The sequence below is a fragment of the Falco punctatus genome (genome assembly GCF_963210335.1).
Source record: "Falco punctatus genome assembly, chromosome: 1".
NCBI classification, from domain to species: domain Eukaryota; kingdom Metazoa; phylum Chordata; class Aves; order Falconiformes; family Falconidae; genus Falco; species Falco punctatus.
This window is the reverse complement of record NC_137580.1, coordinates 88093987-88109671: the sequence shown is the minus strand read 5'-3', so window position 1 is coordinate 88109671 and position 15685 is coordinate 88093987. Positions and strand designations below refer to the sequence as shown.

Here is a 15685-nt window from a genome sequence, read left to right as displayed (position 1 = left end):
TGGGTCATGTCTCAACTATACATGGTTGTTATCCCCCCTTCTGCAAAGTACAAAACCAAAGAAATTTGACAAGCTGGAAGAAAGTCCAGTTCAACTTTTTAGGAAGGCTTACATTTTATAAATAGACACATCTGTACAGAAACATATTTAAATGCATGGCCATCTTAAAAAGAAATATATCTTAAAAAAATTATCGCTATTTTCCAAGAGTCCAGAATCTTCTCTGCCATTGCAGGAAGCATCTCTTTGCTATAGCAGCCTTGTGCATCCCACCCATGCAGTTCAAAGGGACGTTATACCACAACAGGAGATACTTTGCTTCCAAAAAGCACATCACAGGCTATTTTAGCTACATAGAGTAGTGCTGGTCCCAGGTACTGTAACCACTGGCTTCCATTCTGGCAGTTGTATCTAGACACCCCTTACTACCGACAGCTGACAACATCCAGCTTGCAGACAGCTGATCACAGCCAGTTCACTACCACCTTGCTGGTGATTGGAATATTCAGAAGAAATCAGATGCTTTCCTTCTTTTAGGAAGCTGCAGTAAATTGTCTGTGATCGATGTAGTATCCTGAGATACCGGCGTCTGAGATACTGTTCTAGACTGTGGTGTGCTTGTGGGTGTATGAGACCCACCTGCTGGTGTCTTGTAACCAGGAGTTCCCGTGTGGGCTGGGGAAGGAGTATAGCTGGCTCGCAGGGCTTTGTCAGTATATTTACTTGCAGTCCTGTTTACTAGTCTTTGCAAAGCTGGTGACATTGCTGGGCTTAGTCCTTTTGGAGTGAGGCTGGAATAGAATAAACAGTTTTAAGAGATTTTACAGTAAAAATCTGCCATTTACCAAAAAGAGCATGAATGCTTCCACAGGTGAACTCTTCTTGTGTCCACCCACACACACAGACCAGACCCACTGGCTGCAGAAGTCATTCTGCCTGCAGGTAAACACAAGCCTGTCTCTCTAGAGAGACAAGTGACAGAAACCTCCTACATCCCTCCCAAACCTAAGTGGCACTGCCTGCCTTTTCCTTTGAGCTTGTTCTATCCTTCCTGTGACCCAGCAAACCAAGACTTATCATGTCTCCTCTTTGTAATGAGGCAAGACACTGATCCAGACGCATTGCTGGGTGGCTGCAGGGCAGAACAGCAATGCTCACAAGAGGGACAGCCACCAGCCACCTCCCCTCAGGAACTGAGCTTTTTAATTCTAAAAACTTTTAGTTCGACTGTACCTCTTTATGCTGCTGGTACTCTTATTATTCCTCCCTTTCTACATATGTTGATTTAAATCTCATCAGAAAATACGCATCCCCAGTTCTCCTGTCAGAACAGAAGTCTCACCTGGCCAAGTTTTCCGTCACTTTTCGAAGTGCCTCCTGCTTCTTTGCTCTGTTTTTAGCTGCCACTTCATTGGCCATCTTGAGTCCTAACCTCTCACGGCGCCCAGGCTCCAGGATCTATAAACGCATCACACAGTTCACTCACCAAGGCACTCATACGAGAGCTGCATAAATGAGTCAAAGCACCTTCACAGCTGGATTCCAGCCTACAGGGATCTAAACCAGGGAGAAGTGGGGTCAGCCTACACCTCTCTGCTACTATATATATATAAAAGCCAGAGAGGACACAGAGACACCTTCAACCTGCCTTGGCAAGTAACAAAAACAGTAAAACCAGTTCAGTCAAGGAAGCAGCCATTACTTCTGACATTTCCTCCTGATGTCTCTCCTAGACAAACAATGTCACCTGTGTCTTGCCTAGCCTGGCCTGTAGCCAGCCAGCTCTCAGGCAAACACAGACATTGCTAAACAGCAGGAGAACCAGTCAAGGACTTCAGAGCGCATATAGCAAATTACACCTTTCTTAAACTAAGAGTCTCAGGCAGCTCACATTCAATGACACCAGCAGGAGACGGGCGGCATGCAGGGTCAGGTGCCATTAGCAAAGCCAGAGCACCTTTTCTACTCTCAAGCGATACACTTGCCCCAGGCTGTGACAGCCAGAAGATCAAGACAGAGGGAAATTCTACAATTTCTACCCATTCATACATTAAAATCAGGTGTCTCTTCAGCTTCCTCTCAAAGCCCCTGTCTGGGCCCATGATCAAATATGGTGTCTCACTCTCCTGCCAACAGTGTGTGTTCCACCTCAGGTATCTCCACCAAGCAGCTTTCATGTGGAGCCATATCCACACCTCCACCCTCCAAGCAGAACTTAGATTATTAGTCTCAAGGACTGGGAACACAGCCCAGAGATGTGTCACACTCCCACAACAATGTTAATCTATTAGTTACTCACTTGCCTTTCCCTTCTTAGTCCTCCCCCCTCAAAAAAGAATGACGTGCTGACTCATGACATGAAATACCTTGAAGGCTGGTCCGGGTGTTCTGTCCACATATGGTGTTTCTGACCCTTCTAGACGCAAAGGGGTGCTTTCGATTTCACCCCATGTCATAAAGGGAGATTCATTCACACCTAAAAAAAAAAAAAATTTAAAGTCATGCTCATGCAAGACATTTGACTATCGATTCACCACTAAAAAAGTCTAGAGAAGCAAATAATGAAATGCAGCAAATTCATCATCACCCAAAGGAGCCCCCCTACTGCAGGGGAAATCACAGCCAATGTTGAATGTAACGCGGGGTTCCCATTAAAAGGGCATGACCTTAAGCTCACAGGACTGCCTGTGGCTGTATCACCCTCAAAGTTACAACATCCAAGCTCTGTCCTTTCCAAGTGTTTATTTTTCCATTTGGTGAGCTTTTCTGAGTGTCACTTTCATTTCTTTCTTCTACAGTACTAGTCTTCCCCTCTGCTATTGTATGAAAGTTCCTTCAACAGAGGGAACTACTTCAAAACAGGGAAATGGGCAGAGGACTTAAGATGCATAGAATAGCCAAACGTACCCTCAACTGACCTTGAGGCTAGCCTGTACCCAGCAGTGACTGCACCTTGTGTAACAGCTACAATCGCAGAACAGATTCTAGGAGCCAGACTAAGTCACTGGCTAGAAAATCCTGCTGTCCAGGGTTTGGAAAATGCATTCACAATGGAGAAAGGAGGTGCACTCCAAATGCCACCTACAGGCTTCCCAGAGGAAAAGCATCACTACGTTCATCTTTTAGCATAACAACAAAAGACAGGGAAACATAACGGCTGCTGAAGAACAGCTAAAAACTCATACCACATTTCAACTGGAAGAAAAATTTGTTCTAATGGAAAGTATCCTGGGGCTAATACATCTGAACAAAAGGAATCTATAATACACAAGGGTATTCAGACAAAGGAAGAACCTAGAAAGCAGTAGACCTGGAGGAAACCAGTACGTTAGACTGTAAATGAAGCAAGATATGCCATATCCCTGAGCCAGGCTGAAATGTCACTCAGCAAACGTCACTGGACACACTGACATGAATGCTCCTTGTTTTGAAAAATGAGCACTTGAACTCTTTGGAAGCTTAATGTTTGTGAAATGTTTGAATTCTTATCTTCAAGCTCTAGAGAAGCATCATCCAGGGACAAAATAAGCAGCCACAGCATCCCAGTTGCCTAGGTATGCTCACTGTCCTCTAGGTGATTCCTAAGCAATGGCACAGCAGCTCATTCAGAACCTCTTAGGTACAGCATAGCTTCTCTTGCCAGTGTATTGGACTAGGATTTAAGCACTGCATCAAGCTGGCATACATAGTACACAAGAAAGTCACCAGCTCATGAGACATACAGACAGAAGGCTTACCTCCTTGTCAAAACCAACGATAATTCCCCAGTACTGAACAAACAGCATCAAAATAAGTGCAGTAGCAGTCCTCTTGTATCAGAAAAATATAAGAAAAACCTCTTACCAGGGGCAGGAGAGGGGGTAGCCACAAATCCATAGCCATTCACTTTTGGAGACTCTTGGGGTATCAGTTCTTTCCCATCTGGTCCCACTTTGCCCTGCTTGTACTGAAATAAAAAACACAGTACCATTCATGAGGAGCAAGGTGTGAGTCAGTTGTATCTAGCACACACACAGTTCTCCTGGTTGATGAACATCAGAGGGCTAAGTCTAACAAGGTTTTAGTCAGAAGCAGTAAAATTATCCAACCTGAGCATTGAGGGCCGCAGCTTGTTGGAGCTGTGATTTGCTCACGGCTTGGCTAAAAGGGTCCTTCACAAAACGGGTGTTTCGATGGACAACTTCCCTGGGCTTCTTAAATACATCATCTTCATCAGGTACACCTTGAAAAGCAAAACTTTTTTTTAAGAGAGGGCTCAGGTAACACTAGACAACGTGCTCTAAATGTCCCAGCCAACGTGATCACACTTACCACACATTCCTACACAACACAAAATCCATTAGCAATTGCAGTGTCTATCTCTAGCAATTTAAAACAAAATTTGCACTAGATATATGCTTTTTAATACCTGAAATCTATTAATTAAGATCAGATTTAATTTTTTTCTTTTTAAGAAAACTGCTAACAAGACACTGCTTTCTCTACTGGTTTACAGAAATTACCAGTTGCACATTTATAGCCAAAAAATCCTGTGTTTATGAAATGATGTAGTTTTCTACAGCAACCAAGGGACCAACAAGTCCAAAGAGCACTCTGAGCAGAGGCAAAGAATAAATAAAGATGACAAGAAAGTGCTCATAAATAAGGGCAAACTGGAAAGAGCTTTGGCTCCTGAAACTATTTCAATGAGAAATAGAACATGATCAAACTTTGCAATCAGAGGCAGAGGACAAAGGTCCAAAGAAAGAAAAAGGGGGGGGGGGGGGCCAGGGGAAGCCCCCAACAACATTTTTAAACAACTTTACATATCTGAGCATCACAGAAGAAAATGTGCAGCATTACCAGTAAGAGCTGCTCAGTCATCTATAGAAAACCCGTAAGCACTGTTTGAAGTCAACCCACCTAGAATCAATGCCTCTCCTGAGAAACCTGCACGCCTCACCTGTTGGATAATACATGAGGGTGTTTCGAGCTGTGTATTCCCAGGTCTCCAGTCCAGCTTTCACATTCTCCAGAGCTTGCTGCTCTGCTGAAGGAAGTGCCAGCTGATCATTTCGTCGCTAAAAAGGCGATGGAAAAAAATTAAAAGAGAAAAAAAAATAATGAGGTCTGAAAGAGACTCCTGCCATTTTTAATCAGGCATACACAACTTGGAGAGCTCAATCATGAGCTCAGCTACCTGCCCTAGCACACTTTGCACCTGGCACTGCACAAGCACTCTCTCTCTCTGGCAAGTGGCATTTGAGAAAACATCCTGTTTCCAGGTGGGCTTGCAAACAGCTCCATATGAAGTTCTGCTATAAAATCAAGTAAGACTAAAGAATTATCTTATCAGAAAGATTATGACATTGTTTATTACATCTTGTAACAACCCTTGTGATACTTCAAACTTTCTGTTTTTTTCCTCTATCTACTAAACAAAATTCAAATGAAGCATTAGTTACTAAATAAGGGAAGAACAACATATGACATATCTAATATAAAGGCAGTCTACAAGGGTTTGGCATGTAACCTCGGAAGAGTATTTGCACCGTCCTAGTTTCATGCAAACTGTCTTAGCTAAGGCAAACAGTAGCAGAAAAACAGACACTTCTTCAATCCTTAAAGAGTTTCCAAACATTTCCATAGGCAGTACAGGTATGGAAGCATTTGACATAATCACGCGATTACTTGTGTGCTGTTACCAGCACACTAGTATCACCGATACCAAAAAGAAACTAACAGAATGCAGTCAGCCACTGATAAGTTACTCCATTTTAAAATTCTCACACTAATTAAACTAGACAATTACTGCCAAAAGCTATATATTAAAGACATTGGTTGATGTTTTCTTTAAGAGGTATTGCCCATATACATTTAAATAGCAGTGCTGTCACTGAGTATGTTAAATGAGGCATAGCAAAGTCGTCTGCTGCACAAACAGGCATGCTGTGCAAGGAAATGCAAGGTCTGAACAGAACGCTGGCTGACAGGAAGACACAGAACATCAGCACAAGATCGGGTCCAGTGACTTCACCTTGACCTAAACCAGGCCTAAGACACAGAACATCAGCACAAGATCGGGTCCAGTGACTTCACCTTGACCTAAAAGGCAGGCGCTGCCTGCCTTTTAATTCTGGATGGAAACACTGCAGCAAAGAAGATGCATAAGCAGCCACCGAGGGCATTAATGTAACAGACTCCAAGGGTTTACGTTAGCTGAGATAAAAACATAACACTCATAACAACAGTAAACACTCCTGTCAGTGCCAAACTTCACTAAAAGGCACTGCAGCCCACATCCATCCCTGACAGCTGCTCACTGCTGATGGAGAAAGATTGACATGGCAGCCCCAGAACAGCTCCTGAACCTCCCACAAAGCTAGCTGTGGAAGACAGCACAGCCAGCCATGACATGCACACTACTTCAGCAGCTGAATGGATTATTACTGATTATAGAAAAAGAAGACTGAAATAAGAAAGACAATCTAACTGCAAGTAATAAAAGGCTGATGGACAAACAACAGGAACTGTTCTCAGCTGCTCTCCTTGCTATTGCTGCTTATGAGACTGCCAACAGTAATCCTTGCACTTTGTGCAATGCTTCAGTGTCTCAGAGCTTTAGGAACAGACTGATCCTCAGCAACTATGTCAACACTGTCCTTGTGGTACAGATGGGGAAAAAACAGGATTGCAAAAGGAAGCAATGAGCTATCACAGGCTCCAGGAAACTCAGGCTTAGCTCAGATTTAGATCTGAACAGCCCATGGACCTACTGTTCAAAATCAAGACCCTTCTTTTCTTATTCAACGATGAGTAATTCATCAGTCTAATGCAATAACCCCATGCTCAGAGCCCATGAATTCTCATCCACACTTCTAGCAGGATTCCAAAACAGAAGGTAAAATAATATTCTATTTAATCAAAGATTAAAATGTAAATGTAAAATGGTGTTTCCCTGTTGTGTCACTTTGGAAGAGCAGAGATACAGCTGAGCCACATCCTTACCTGGGCATACTCCTCTTCTGCACTGTACAGCCAAGCATGCTTGACTTTCTCCTTCTCTTTGGCCACTTCCATGATCTGCTCAAATGAAGCATTATCTTCACTCGTGTGCTTTGCTAAGAAGCTGTCCAGACTCGGAAGTGCATCTTTATCATCTTTTTCTGCTTCTCCTAACAAGAGGAGGGAAGAAGCCTGAGAAAGGTTAATACCTCCCATTCTATAAGAGCACTATACATAATTCTTTAATCCCTTCTGACAGTGAGCTTTCTATGGACCCACTAATAATTCATATGAAGCCTGGTGAAAAAAAAAAGAAATATATATGTGCAGAGTGGTACAATAATAAATTTTTGGAAGACACATAACCAACTTTCACATAAAACCTTTTATGTCATTTATAGCTATTTGTGTTAAAAGGAAAATGCACAAACGGCCAGTGCTAGCAGACGTTTTTAATACACTCTATGAATAGCTCTGCCCCTACTTCTTTGCTACTTACAGCATTAGTTTCAGGTGACACAGGAAAAATTTACTGCCTTCAAAGAGATCAACCGAGTTAAGAATTTACATGGCCATAAAGAGACCCATAATTGAGAATTCACACACATGACAAAACATTACATGAACTTCAGAGTCATCATTTTCACCTGCTAGAAGGTTAAAGAAAACTGCCTTAAACATCTGCTAAATACCTAAAATCCTTACAGAAGGCAGAGCTCACAGAAGTATTTTCCTGCTGCTGAAGAATTCAGCTAGAGAAACATCATTCTCACCTTCCTCTGCAGCTTTGATGCCAACTTTGGATTTATTCCCCAGGGGAAGGCCACCTGGATGTACTTCTGGGGTTTCAAATGTGGCTGGAGTAACATCTGTGACAGAAAAAAAAAAAAGGTTCACATGAGCACAGGTTACTAGAGCTCACAACAGGACACTTGCTGTGACATCTTCCACGACAGTACGGGTCATGTGCCAAACAAGTCACAGAAGACATCAAGAGAACAACAATTTAATTAAAAAGTTGTGAAAAGACTCCAAAATATTCTGTTCAATTCTGTCCCAACCACTGAACAAGATTTTGTTCTTATCTAAGATGTTATTTTCCTCCTGCTGGCAAAAACTCACAGGAGAGCCACAGCCCGGTGTACCTGTCACCCTATCCACAGCTTTTGCCAAGAGAAGCAAGCAGCAGCACAACAATCTTAACCTAGGCCAGAGCAAGAACCTGCAGTAGGGGAGGAAGGGAGACCACTTGGTGACATGTCCTTTGCCTCAAGAAAGCTAGTTATTTAAACCCCACTGTGAAAGCTCAGCCAGGGACTGGGCTTTAGTGCAAGAAACACTGAACTCAAACGGAACGTGAACACACAACAGGGTACTGGATTTCTTCTGTGTGACCCTCTGATAATCACAGGCTTCCAACACCTTCTGCCCCCAATACAGGAAAACCTTATGCATCTGTAGATGTAAGAAGAACCCCTAAAATTATAATAAGGATTCAAAATACAGCTTAGAGTTTCTGATAATATAACATTGCATATTAGAGCATGTAACGCTCCCTAGGCAGTAGGAACTTGGCAAAAGATGCCTGTGAGGAACAGCTGTTCAACAGCTGGTTTTCTCCAAAACCACTCCCTCAAGAAAGAATTCTTAACACATCAAAGAGAAATTCAGATCAGCCATCAGATACTGGCTACTGCCCAACGTGGTATATAATTGCCATGCAATGTCAATCTTCAAGATAAGCACTGCCTGCACAGTTAGATAAACCAGAACAGTAATATTAGACAGAAAACCCTTACGCCCCAGTAAGCCAGTTCTTACAGGGTGCAGGTGTGTCCCTCGATGATTTGCCCAAGGAAGAGCCAAACTTGATAGCTATTTGTCTCATTTTCTCCAAGTCACCATTTTCTTCAGCCTCCAGATATTCCTTCTGCGCTCGCAACTTCTTCACATCAGGAAAGAAATCTCGCTGAATGATTTTCTCTAAACTCTGCAAACAGAGAGACAACTGCAAGGCCATGCTGGGACACCTCGGAGTGCCAGCCCAGCTGGGGGCCAGCTGCGCACAGCCCATGGCAGGGGGGGACACACAGCCCACAGGACGACGATGACGCGCAGCCCACGGAGGGGACAACAATCATGACGATGCACAGCCCACGGCGGGGGACGGGGGGGGACGCGCTGCCTACGGGGGGGGGGGACGCGCAGCCCACGGCGGGGGGGCGGGGGGACGGAGGCGCAGCCCACGGACGCTCCAAGCCGAGGCCTGGCCGCTGGCAGTGCGCTGAGCGCCGTGGCCGCAGGAGCCCACGGGGCGGCCCCAGAGCTGCCCCGTCGCCAGGCCCGACCCGCAGCCGGGCTCACAGCGGGCGGTAGCCGCGGGCGGACCGGGCCGTGCCCCACCGCGCCGGAAGCCGCTGGGCCCAGGTACCCGGAGAGCGGCCTGCCGGGCCAGCCGCCGCCGCCGGCCTACCTCGATGTAGGCCTCCTCATCCAGGATCTTCTTCGGGCGCCTCGGGGTCGGCGGGGTCGCCTCCTTCACCGTCGTCACGGCGGCGCCCGCGGCGGCAGCCGGAACCAAGGCCTCGTCTGAGGCCGCTGGAACCGCCGCCCCCTCCATAGCGCCGAAGGCCGGGACGGACGGCGCGCTCCCTGACCCTCCTCAGCCGCCGTCGCGAACGCGCCGCGCCGTGACGTCACCGCGCTGCGCCACGGGCCGCCGGAACGTCCCACACCCGCCGCCCCGCCCAGCAGCGCCGCGCTGGGCCGCGCGCGCCCCCTGCCGGCCGGGAGGACCCGCCCGCGCCCGCCTGGTGACTGCGGCGCCGCCTCGGCCCGGGGGGGGACCGTCCCTGCCGCTGTGCGCCGCGGCTTTCGGCACCCGCGGGCTGCGCGGCGGCTCTGACCCCCAGCAACCCCCACGCTCGCCCTCAGGCCTCCTCAGAAAGCCCCGGGCTTCCCGGGGCCCGCCGGGGCGGCGGGGGCCTCCCGGGAGCAGGCAGGGTAGGCGGGGTAGGCAGGGCAGGCCCGGCAGGCAGGGCAGGCCTGGCCAGGGTCCCCCACCGCCGGCTCACCACAGCACAGACGCGGTGCCGGGACAGTTTTATTTCTCTGGCAGCTTTACAGGACATGGTTTCCCCTTGGCCCTGCCGGGACACCGGCACCCCTCACACCCTGCCGGGACACCAGCACCCCTCGCGCCCTGCCGGGACACCAGCACCCCTCGTGCTGGTGGGGAGCCACTGGCATGACCTGAACACTGGCCGTGCCGGACCCGCTCACCGCCAACACATGGGTCACCTCTCCCATGGGCTTTAGGGATAAGTCCATGTTCATTTGTCAAGCAACACATGGCCTGTTCAGTAAGCTCAACCCCAAGAGCAACTCTAGATGCCATGATGGTGCTGAAAACAGGAAACATTCATTTGCAGGATAATTTGCAGATCTACAGCAGTAAAACAAGCACAGCTACTGCCTGCACGGGGCAGAGACAGGAGGAGGACTCTCCCCTTCTCCCGAAGTACAGGCATTTAACATGGGTACAGCTCTGCCCCGGCAGGGGCTTTTGGCAGCGGTTTCTGCTTAAGCATCTGAGGATCATGCCTGGTGAGTTATCTGCTATGTGAACTAGGTTTGGAGGAGAAACTGGGATGTGAAAGTGCCATGTCTGCTTTTACCTGTCCTGTGGAATCACAGAGATTCCCTGTGCTTCGCTAGTTCCCCTCAGATTACCCCCCTATGGTGCCTGTCAGCTACGAGAAATGGATGTTCTTGGTGTTCATCTGCAGAGATGCATCCTGCAGCCACTAACGGCTCTCCTCCGAGGGCTTCTTGGTGCCTTGAAGAAGCAGTGCTGAAGCAGACACCCTTTTCTGATGCCGCCACTTGGCACGCCGGTTTTTAAACCAAACCTAGAAAGTATGAAACAGGAAAAGAACTTCTGCATTTCATGTGTTACCTGGAGGAGTGGCAGGCAGTACGTTCCTGGACTGTACAGCACAAGCGTTAGGATATTGTAATACATTTCCCAGTATAAATGTTTGAGACAAAATTTAATCAATCCCTCCCCTGCAATCCTGCTCAGGTACATGCAAGGGGCACCAGGGAGCTGGGACCCCCACCCCCCATAGCAAATTCAGAAGTCACGCAGATCACATAAATAATGACTATACACTTGGGTGCAGGGAACGAGTAGAACTGGGCATGTCTGTGTGTTCATACATACAGAACATGCCCTGGTCTATGTTCTTGAAGGGGCTGCAGCTAACAGCACCTCACAGAGTGGCGGGATCTCACCTCTACCCTCTCCTCCTTCAAGTGAATGCGGTTTGCCAGGTGCTCGCGGGTGATGACATCCGGGTACTGGTTCTGATGGAAAAGTGTCTCCAGGGCCTGCAGCTGGTCTTCAGTGAATATGGTGCGGTGCCGGCGTGTCCGGCGCTGGATCTGGTGGAAAGTCTGCAGCTCACTCGAGTTCCCCTGAGGACTTTTACAGACCCTGACTGTTGAGTGGAAGAGCCGCATGGGCCAGGGGAACTGGGCGTCTGCAAGGGGAGAGGTACAGTGGCAGTGTTAGATGTGGGGCAGCTGAAATATCCATCTTGCTCAAAGCAGTCCAGGCACAAGTTGCATTCATGCATGTTGTTTGGAAGGAGGCAGCCAAGCCAGCTGGGGCTGGTGATGAGTTGCGCAATCACCATGCAAGCAAGAAAAGGGCTTAAGGCATCACTTTGGGAGAAGCATGCAGGTGGGGAGCACTGATTGGGTTTTCCTTGTTTACTTACCAATTACGCTATGGCCAGCTCCAGAAAATAGCTGGAAATATACAGGCCAGTGAGGAGCTATGCTTCAGTCCTGATACAGGGGATTTCTGAACTTTCAGGATGTTCTTGAACTGCATTCTTAATGGTTTACTACTTTTTTTCCCCCCTAGATGCAGTAATTTTGCTAGATAGAGCCAAAACCTCTTTTCCATAAAGGACAAGTCAGGTCCCCCCAGGGCTGGTGTTGTCAAGAAGCACAGGTACAGCTCTGTGCACGGGCAGCATGACAATGAGGTCCCACACTCCAGAGAGAACTTCCCCCCAGAAGCATCATCCTCTCAAGTGTTTTACACTACACCAGTAATAACCAGTAATAAATAGCACTTGCTGCTTTTATAACTCTGGCAGCATTGCAGATAAAAGTGCCTGCTCTTGGGAACCATGCTGAGGATGGAGCTCAGCTTGCTAGAGCTGGGGTCTGGGACCGCTGCGGTGGCAGGCCGGACACCATGGTGTTGCCCAATGCCCAGGTTTTCCCCTCCATGCAGCACTGGCTCCAGCCCCACCATGAGCCCTACGCCATGAGTCAAACCCAAACACTCACCCAGCCAACTCACTGAGTCCTGCAAGGAACGGGCAGTCATGTGAGAACAGCAGCAGCAGTTGCAGCCGGCCCCTTCCAGCTCTTCCTCCTCCTCTTCCTCCTCCTCCTCCTGCAGGGAGCTGGCCTGGATGGTCTCCAGCTCACACAGCCCCTTGGGTGCGCAGTCCAAGATGCTCTGGAGGCACAGTGGGGCCAGGACCTGGGGACTCTTCTCTGCCGGGCTGGAGAGGATGTCCTCAATGCTGAATGAACACGGCTTCTTGAGGCCTCTCCTGCTGGCATCGGCTTCCGACACTGGCTCTGAAGACATCCTCTGCTGGCAGCTGCGGCTGCGGGAATGGGCAGCTCAGGCTGAGCGGGGTTTGCTCTCTGTGCACTAAGTCCGCAGTGGGGTCTTACAGGGGAAGAAGACAGCTTATGTGGCTTTTAAAATGGACTGGCAAAGCCATCCAGAATTGCTGCTTTGTCTTGGCATTTCAAGTGACTGTCATTCTTGCAGCCAAGTTTTTATTTTATACACGCAGACACTTTTTCTCCTTCTAACCTAGCTGCTTCATGACTGAAGCCACCCTAAATATATATATATAGAGAGAGATATAATCCCTTTGGAAAGAAAACCGTAAACCCCCCTGTGAATAAAATAAATTCTAACTAATCTTGGCAGCTTTGTGAAGGGTTAGTGTGGATCTAAGATTTAGCTAATCCCACAAAAATGACTGGAGAAGGAAATCTGATTTCTCCATCTTGGGTGTAGATTTGAGGTGGTTATGATCTCCATTGTGCTGCAGCCTCCGATCCAAGGAAGGGGGAGGATAGCTGTTCCCAGCCCGGAAATGGACCAGAGGATTAACTCCTTAAAAGAAGCAAATTATCCCTTTCTCTGGCCAGATGAAAGCTTTCCCATCAAAAGAGAGCTGTCATATCATACAATATGAGAGAGGAGAGAGTTCAGCTTAATAAAAAATCTTTTTTAATGATAGCACAGCCTTTGGCTACACCATAACTCTCTGCAAAAGTTGATTTATTTTCTGCTGAAAGCAGAGAAATTGTATTTTCCCTCCTTCCTCTTTCCCCCATCTCCACTGCCCTAATCACAGTGATAATGCAGATGCTTTGCATGTATCCAACATACTCTTTGTAAGGATTCAAAGACCTTAATAAATTAGATTACTGGCAGCTTGCAGCAGCTCTGTGGCGTAGCTTAGTGGCATGTAGCCACCTTTTGCACAGCTGAGCGGTACCCCAGCGCGGCATCAGGAGGGGAACGGGAGGATTTCTGCCTGCTGCCTTCATGTGCAGCAGCTCAGGCAGGAGCACGATCTCGGTGCCACAGCTGATGGGCAGTTTGCTGAGCCCAGAGCAGGCAGGAGGGCTGCTGGGGCAGCCGGGCTTCCCCAAAGCTTTGTCAGTTCAATTCCCAACAACTTTTGTCCAGTGAGAGAAACTGGGGTGAGGCTATGGCCAAGAGCAGTGACTCAGGATGGGAGGAGATGGCTGGCGTTGACCCTCCCAAGGGCACAGCAAGGCCTGGCAGATGTGGTCCACAGGAGGAGAGAGGACATCTTCCATCTTGGGTTTATAACTGAAATGAGCAGATGGGGTTAAAATAGAGAAGGTGTGGTTGAGCTCAGGTTGCTGAGGAAAGGTTCTTGCCCACAGCAGTTGGTTTAAGCCAGAGTAGCAAGGCTTCGGCAGTTCACACAGGGAATGCTCTCCCACTTGGTGTTTTTTTTCAGGGGAGAGATGATACCAGGCCCAAAGAGGGTCCCCCGTGGAGAGTCGGCCAAGTCACGACAACCACACCAATATGGCTACATGCCGTGCTCACTTTATTAAACAAACAGGTTATATTTATAACTTAAACTGACCGCTCACCCGACTTTACACACAGGTGATTGGATAAAAGTCTCTGGGCCACGTGGGGGTCCGTGTTGCTGATCAGTAGGCATGCTGCAGGCGCCTTGCCAGAGTGTGCCGGTGAGTTCCCAGGTTTCGTGGTTCCCAGGACTTGCTCTGCACCTGCCTTCTGGTTTGTGCATAGCTTGTTTTCCTTCTCCCACTGCTTGTTCCCAGGACAATTTAAAACTGCTCTGCAGCTTCAACTAACAGGCCTGGGTTGTCCAATCCAGACAATGGTAACATATGTCCTCGGTCCTTCAAAAATCCCTCTGCACAGGCCCACACCAAGGAGATGCACAGGTGAGTGCTGTGAAACCACTACGCATCAAAGGTCCTCGTGGCATCTCATGACTTCACACTGAACAGCCCAGCAGCCTCTCCAGCACCACACAAAAATGAGAGCCAGTCTCCAGGAAAGCCACCACTCCGTCCCCATCCCTTTCTCCTGGGCCCTGCTTTCTGCCTGTGCTGCCTCACCCTGCTGGTCTCCAGTGCCGGGAAAAGATGCCCCAGAGCTGCTCTACCTGCGACCCCAAACCTCTGTAAAATCTCACTTAAAAGCAAACCACTGTTTTTTCTTCCATCCCTTTATTTGCCTCACCTTTAGCTATGCTGATGGCATAGCATAAATTATAAGCATGCTTTATGAATCTTTACGTATTTGCTGTAGGTTTGAGAAGTTCACTGCTGTCCTGCCAAGCTGTCAGTGCTCCAGAGATGCCCAAACACCAGGCATCATCGCAAACTGCTCCCAGCTTTTATCCTTGTACCCAAATGCTAACACAGAAGGTGGATGCAGAGCCAGGTTCTGCTCCCTGTGCTGTGCCAGTCCAGAGGGACAGCAGGGAAGGTAAGCTGGGACATGCTGCGGGCAGGTGGAAGATCCAACCCTTTCTGCTCTTGGCTGTAATAATCATACACCTGAAGCGGATTAATTCTCCTTCCCCATCCTTAACAAAAGACGCCTTTCCCTGGCCTCCCTTGCCCGCCCCTGCCTTCTCACCGCACATGCACTTAGCCTATTAGGATCTCCACTGATTGCTTTCTTTCATTCCTCCCATACCTTTCACTTCAGAAAATGGACTGGTAATACTTCTTTTATCAAAGAATTATAGGATTTAGGACCCAGATCTTACAAAGAGACTTTTGATAGCTGCTGGTAATCAAATCCCAATCGGCAGACACTTCTCTGCACCCTGTTACTGGAGAGGAATAAAGGAAAGGGATTATTGATGTTCTGTTTACTGAGCCTCCAGGAGATAGGATCGCTGAGCTATTTCATATTAGAAAAGGAAACGAAAATAAAACAAGAAAGAAAAAAAATGCAGACAAGGGAGGACAATATAGATATAGATAAAAAGAAAAGAAACAGGCTCTTATCATTTTCTTATTGGTTAAGGAGATTCCAAAGCCATTATAGAAGATTAGCAAAAAG

At 47.9% G+C, this 15685-nt stretch overlaps 2 protein-coding genes across 3 annotated transcripts; both read right to left on the bottom strand.

The window, feature by feature from the left end:
- Window positions 1–84: 84 nt before the first annotated feature.
- On the bottom strand, window positions 85–9698 carry ESS2 (ess-2 splicing factor homolog). Of its 2 annotated transcripts, none has more exons than XM_080374577.1 (10): window positions 9458–9698; window positions 8806–8992; window positions 7758–7853; window positions 6988–7154; window positions 4943–5060; window positions 4089–4222; window positions 3844–3946; window positions 2367–2476; window positions 1343–1458; window positions 85–791 (listed from the first exon to the last, which is right to left on the bottom strand). In XM_080374577.1, the coding sequence occupies exons 1-10, from the start codon at window positions 9602–9604 to the stop codon at window positions 506–508; spliced, it is 1464 nt and encodes a 487-aa protein (XP_080230703.1). In that variant the 5' UTR covers window positions 9605–9698; the 3' UTR covers window positions 85–505. The 2 variants fall into 2 exon arrangements, with proteins under 2 accessions (XP_080230703.1, XP_080230704.1); XM_080374578.1 differs by having other exon boundaries at window positions 8806–8974; window positions 9458–9697.
- An 87-nt stretch (window positions 9699–9785) lies between these two features.
- On the bottom strand, window positions 9786–12661 carry GSC2 (goosecoid homeobox 2; the record flags this gene model as incomplete). The annotated part of the gene is made up of 3 exons (XM_080374892.1): window positions 9786–10895; window positions 11281–11528; window positions 12352–12661. 3 exons carry the CDS (start codon window positions 12659–12661, stop codon window positions 10791–10793), a joined length of 663 nt encoding a protein of 220 aa, XP_080231018.1. The 3' UTR covers window positions 9786–10790.
- Between the last annotated feature and the right edge of the window lie 3024 nt (window positions 12662–15685).

Coding starts and splice junctions, on each gene's coding strand:
- ESS2 (XM_080374577.1), bottom strand. CDS start 9,604: ATGGAGGGGGCGGCGGTTCCAGCGGCCTCAGACGAGGCCTTGGTTCCG. Junction 3,947..4,088: donor CTGCGGCCCTCAATGCTCAG/GTTGGATAATTT, acceptor TTTTTATTTCAG/TACAAGCAGGGCAAAGTGGG. Junction 2,477..3,843: donor TACCCCCTCTCCTGCCCCTG/GTAAGAGGTTTT, acceptor TTTTTTTTTTAG/GTGTGAATGAATCTCCCTTT.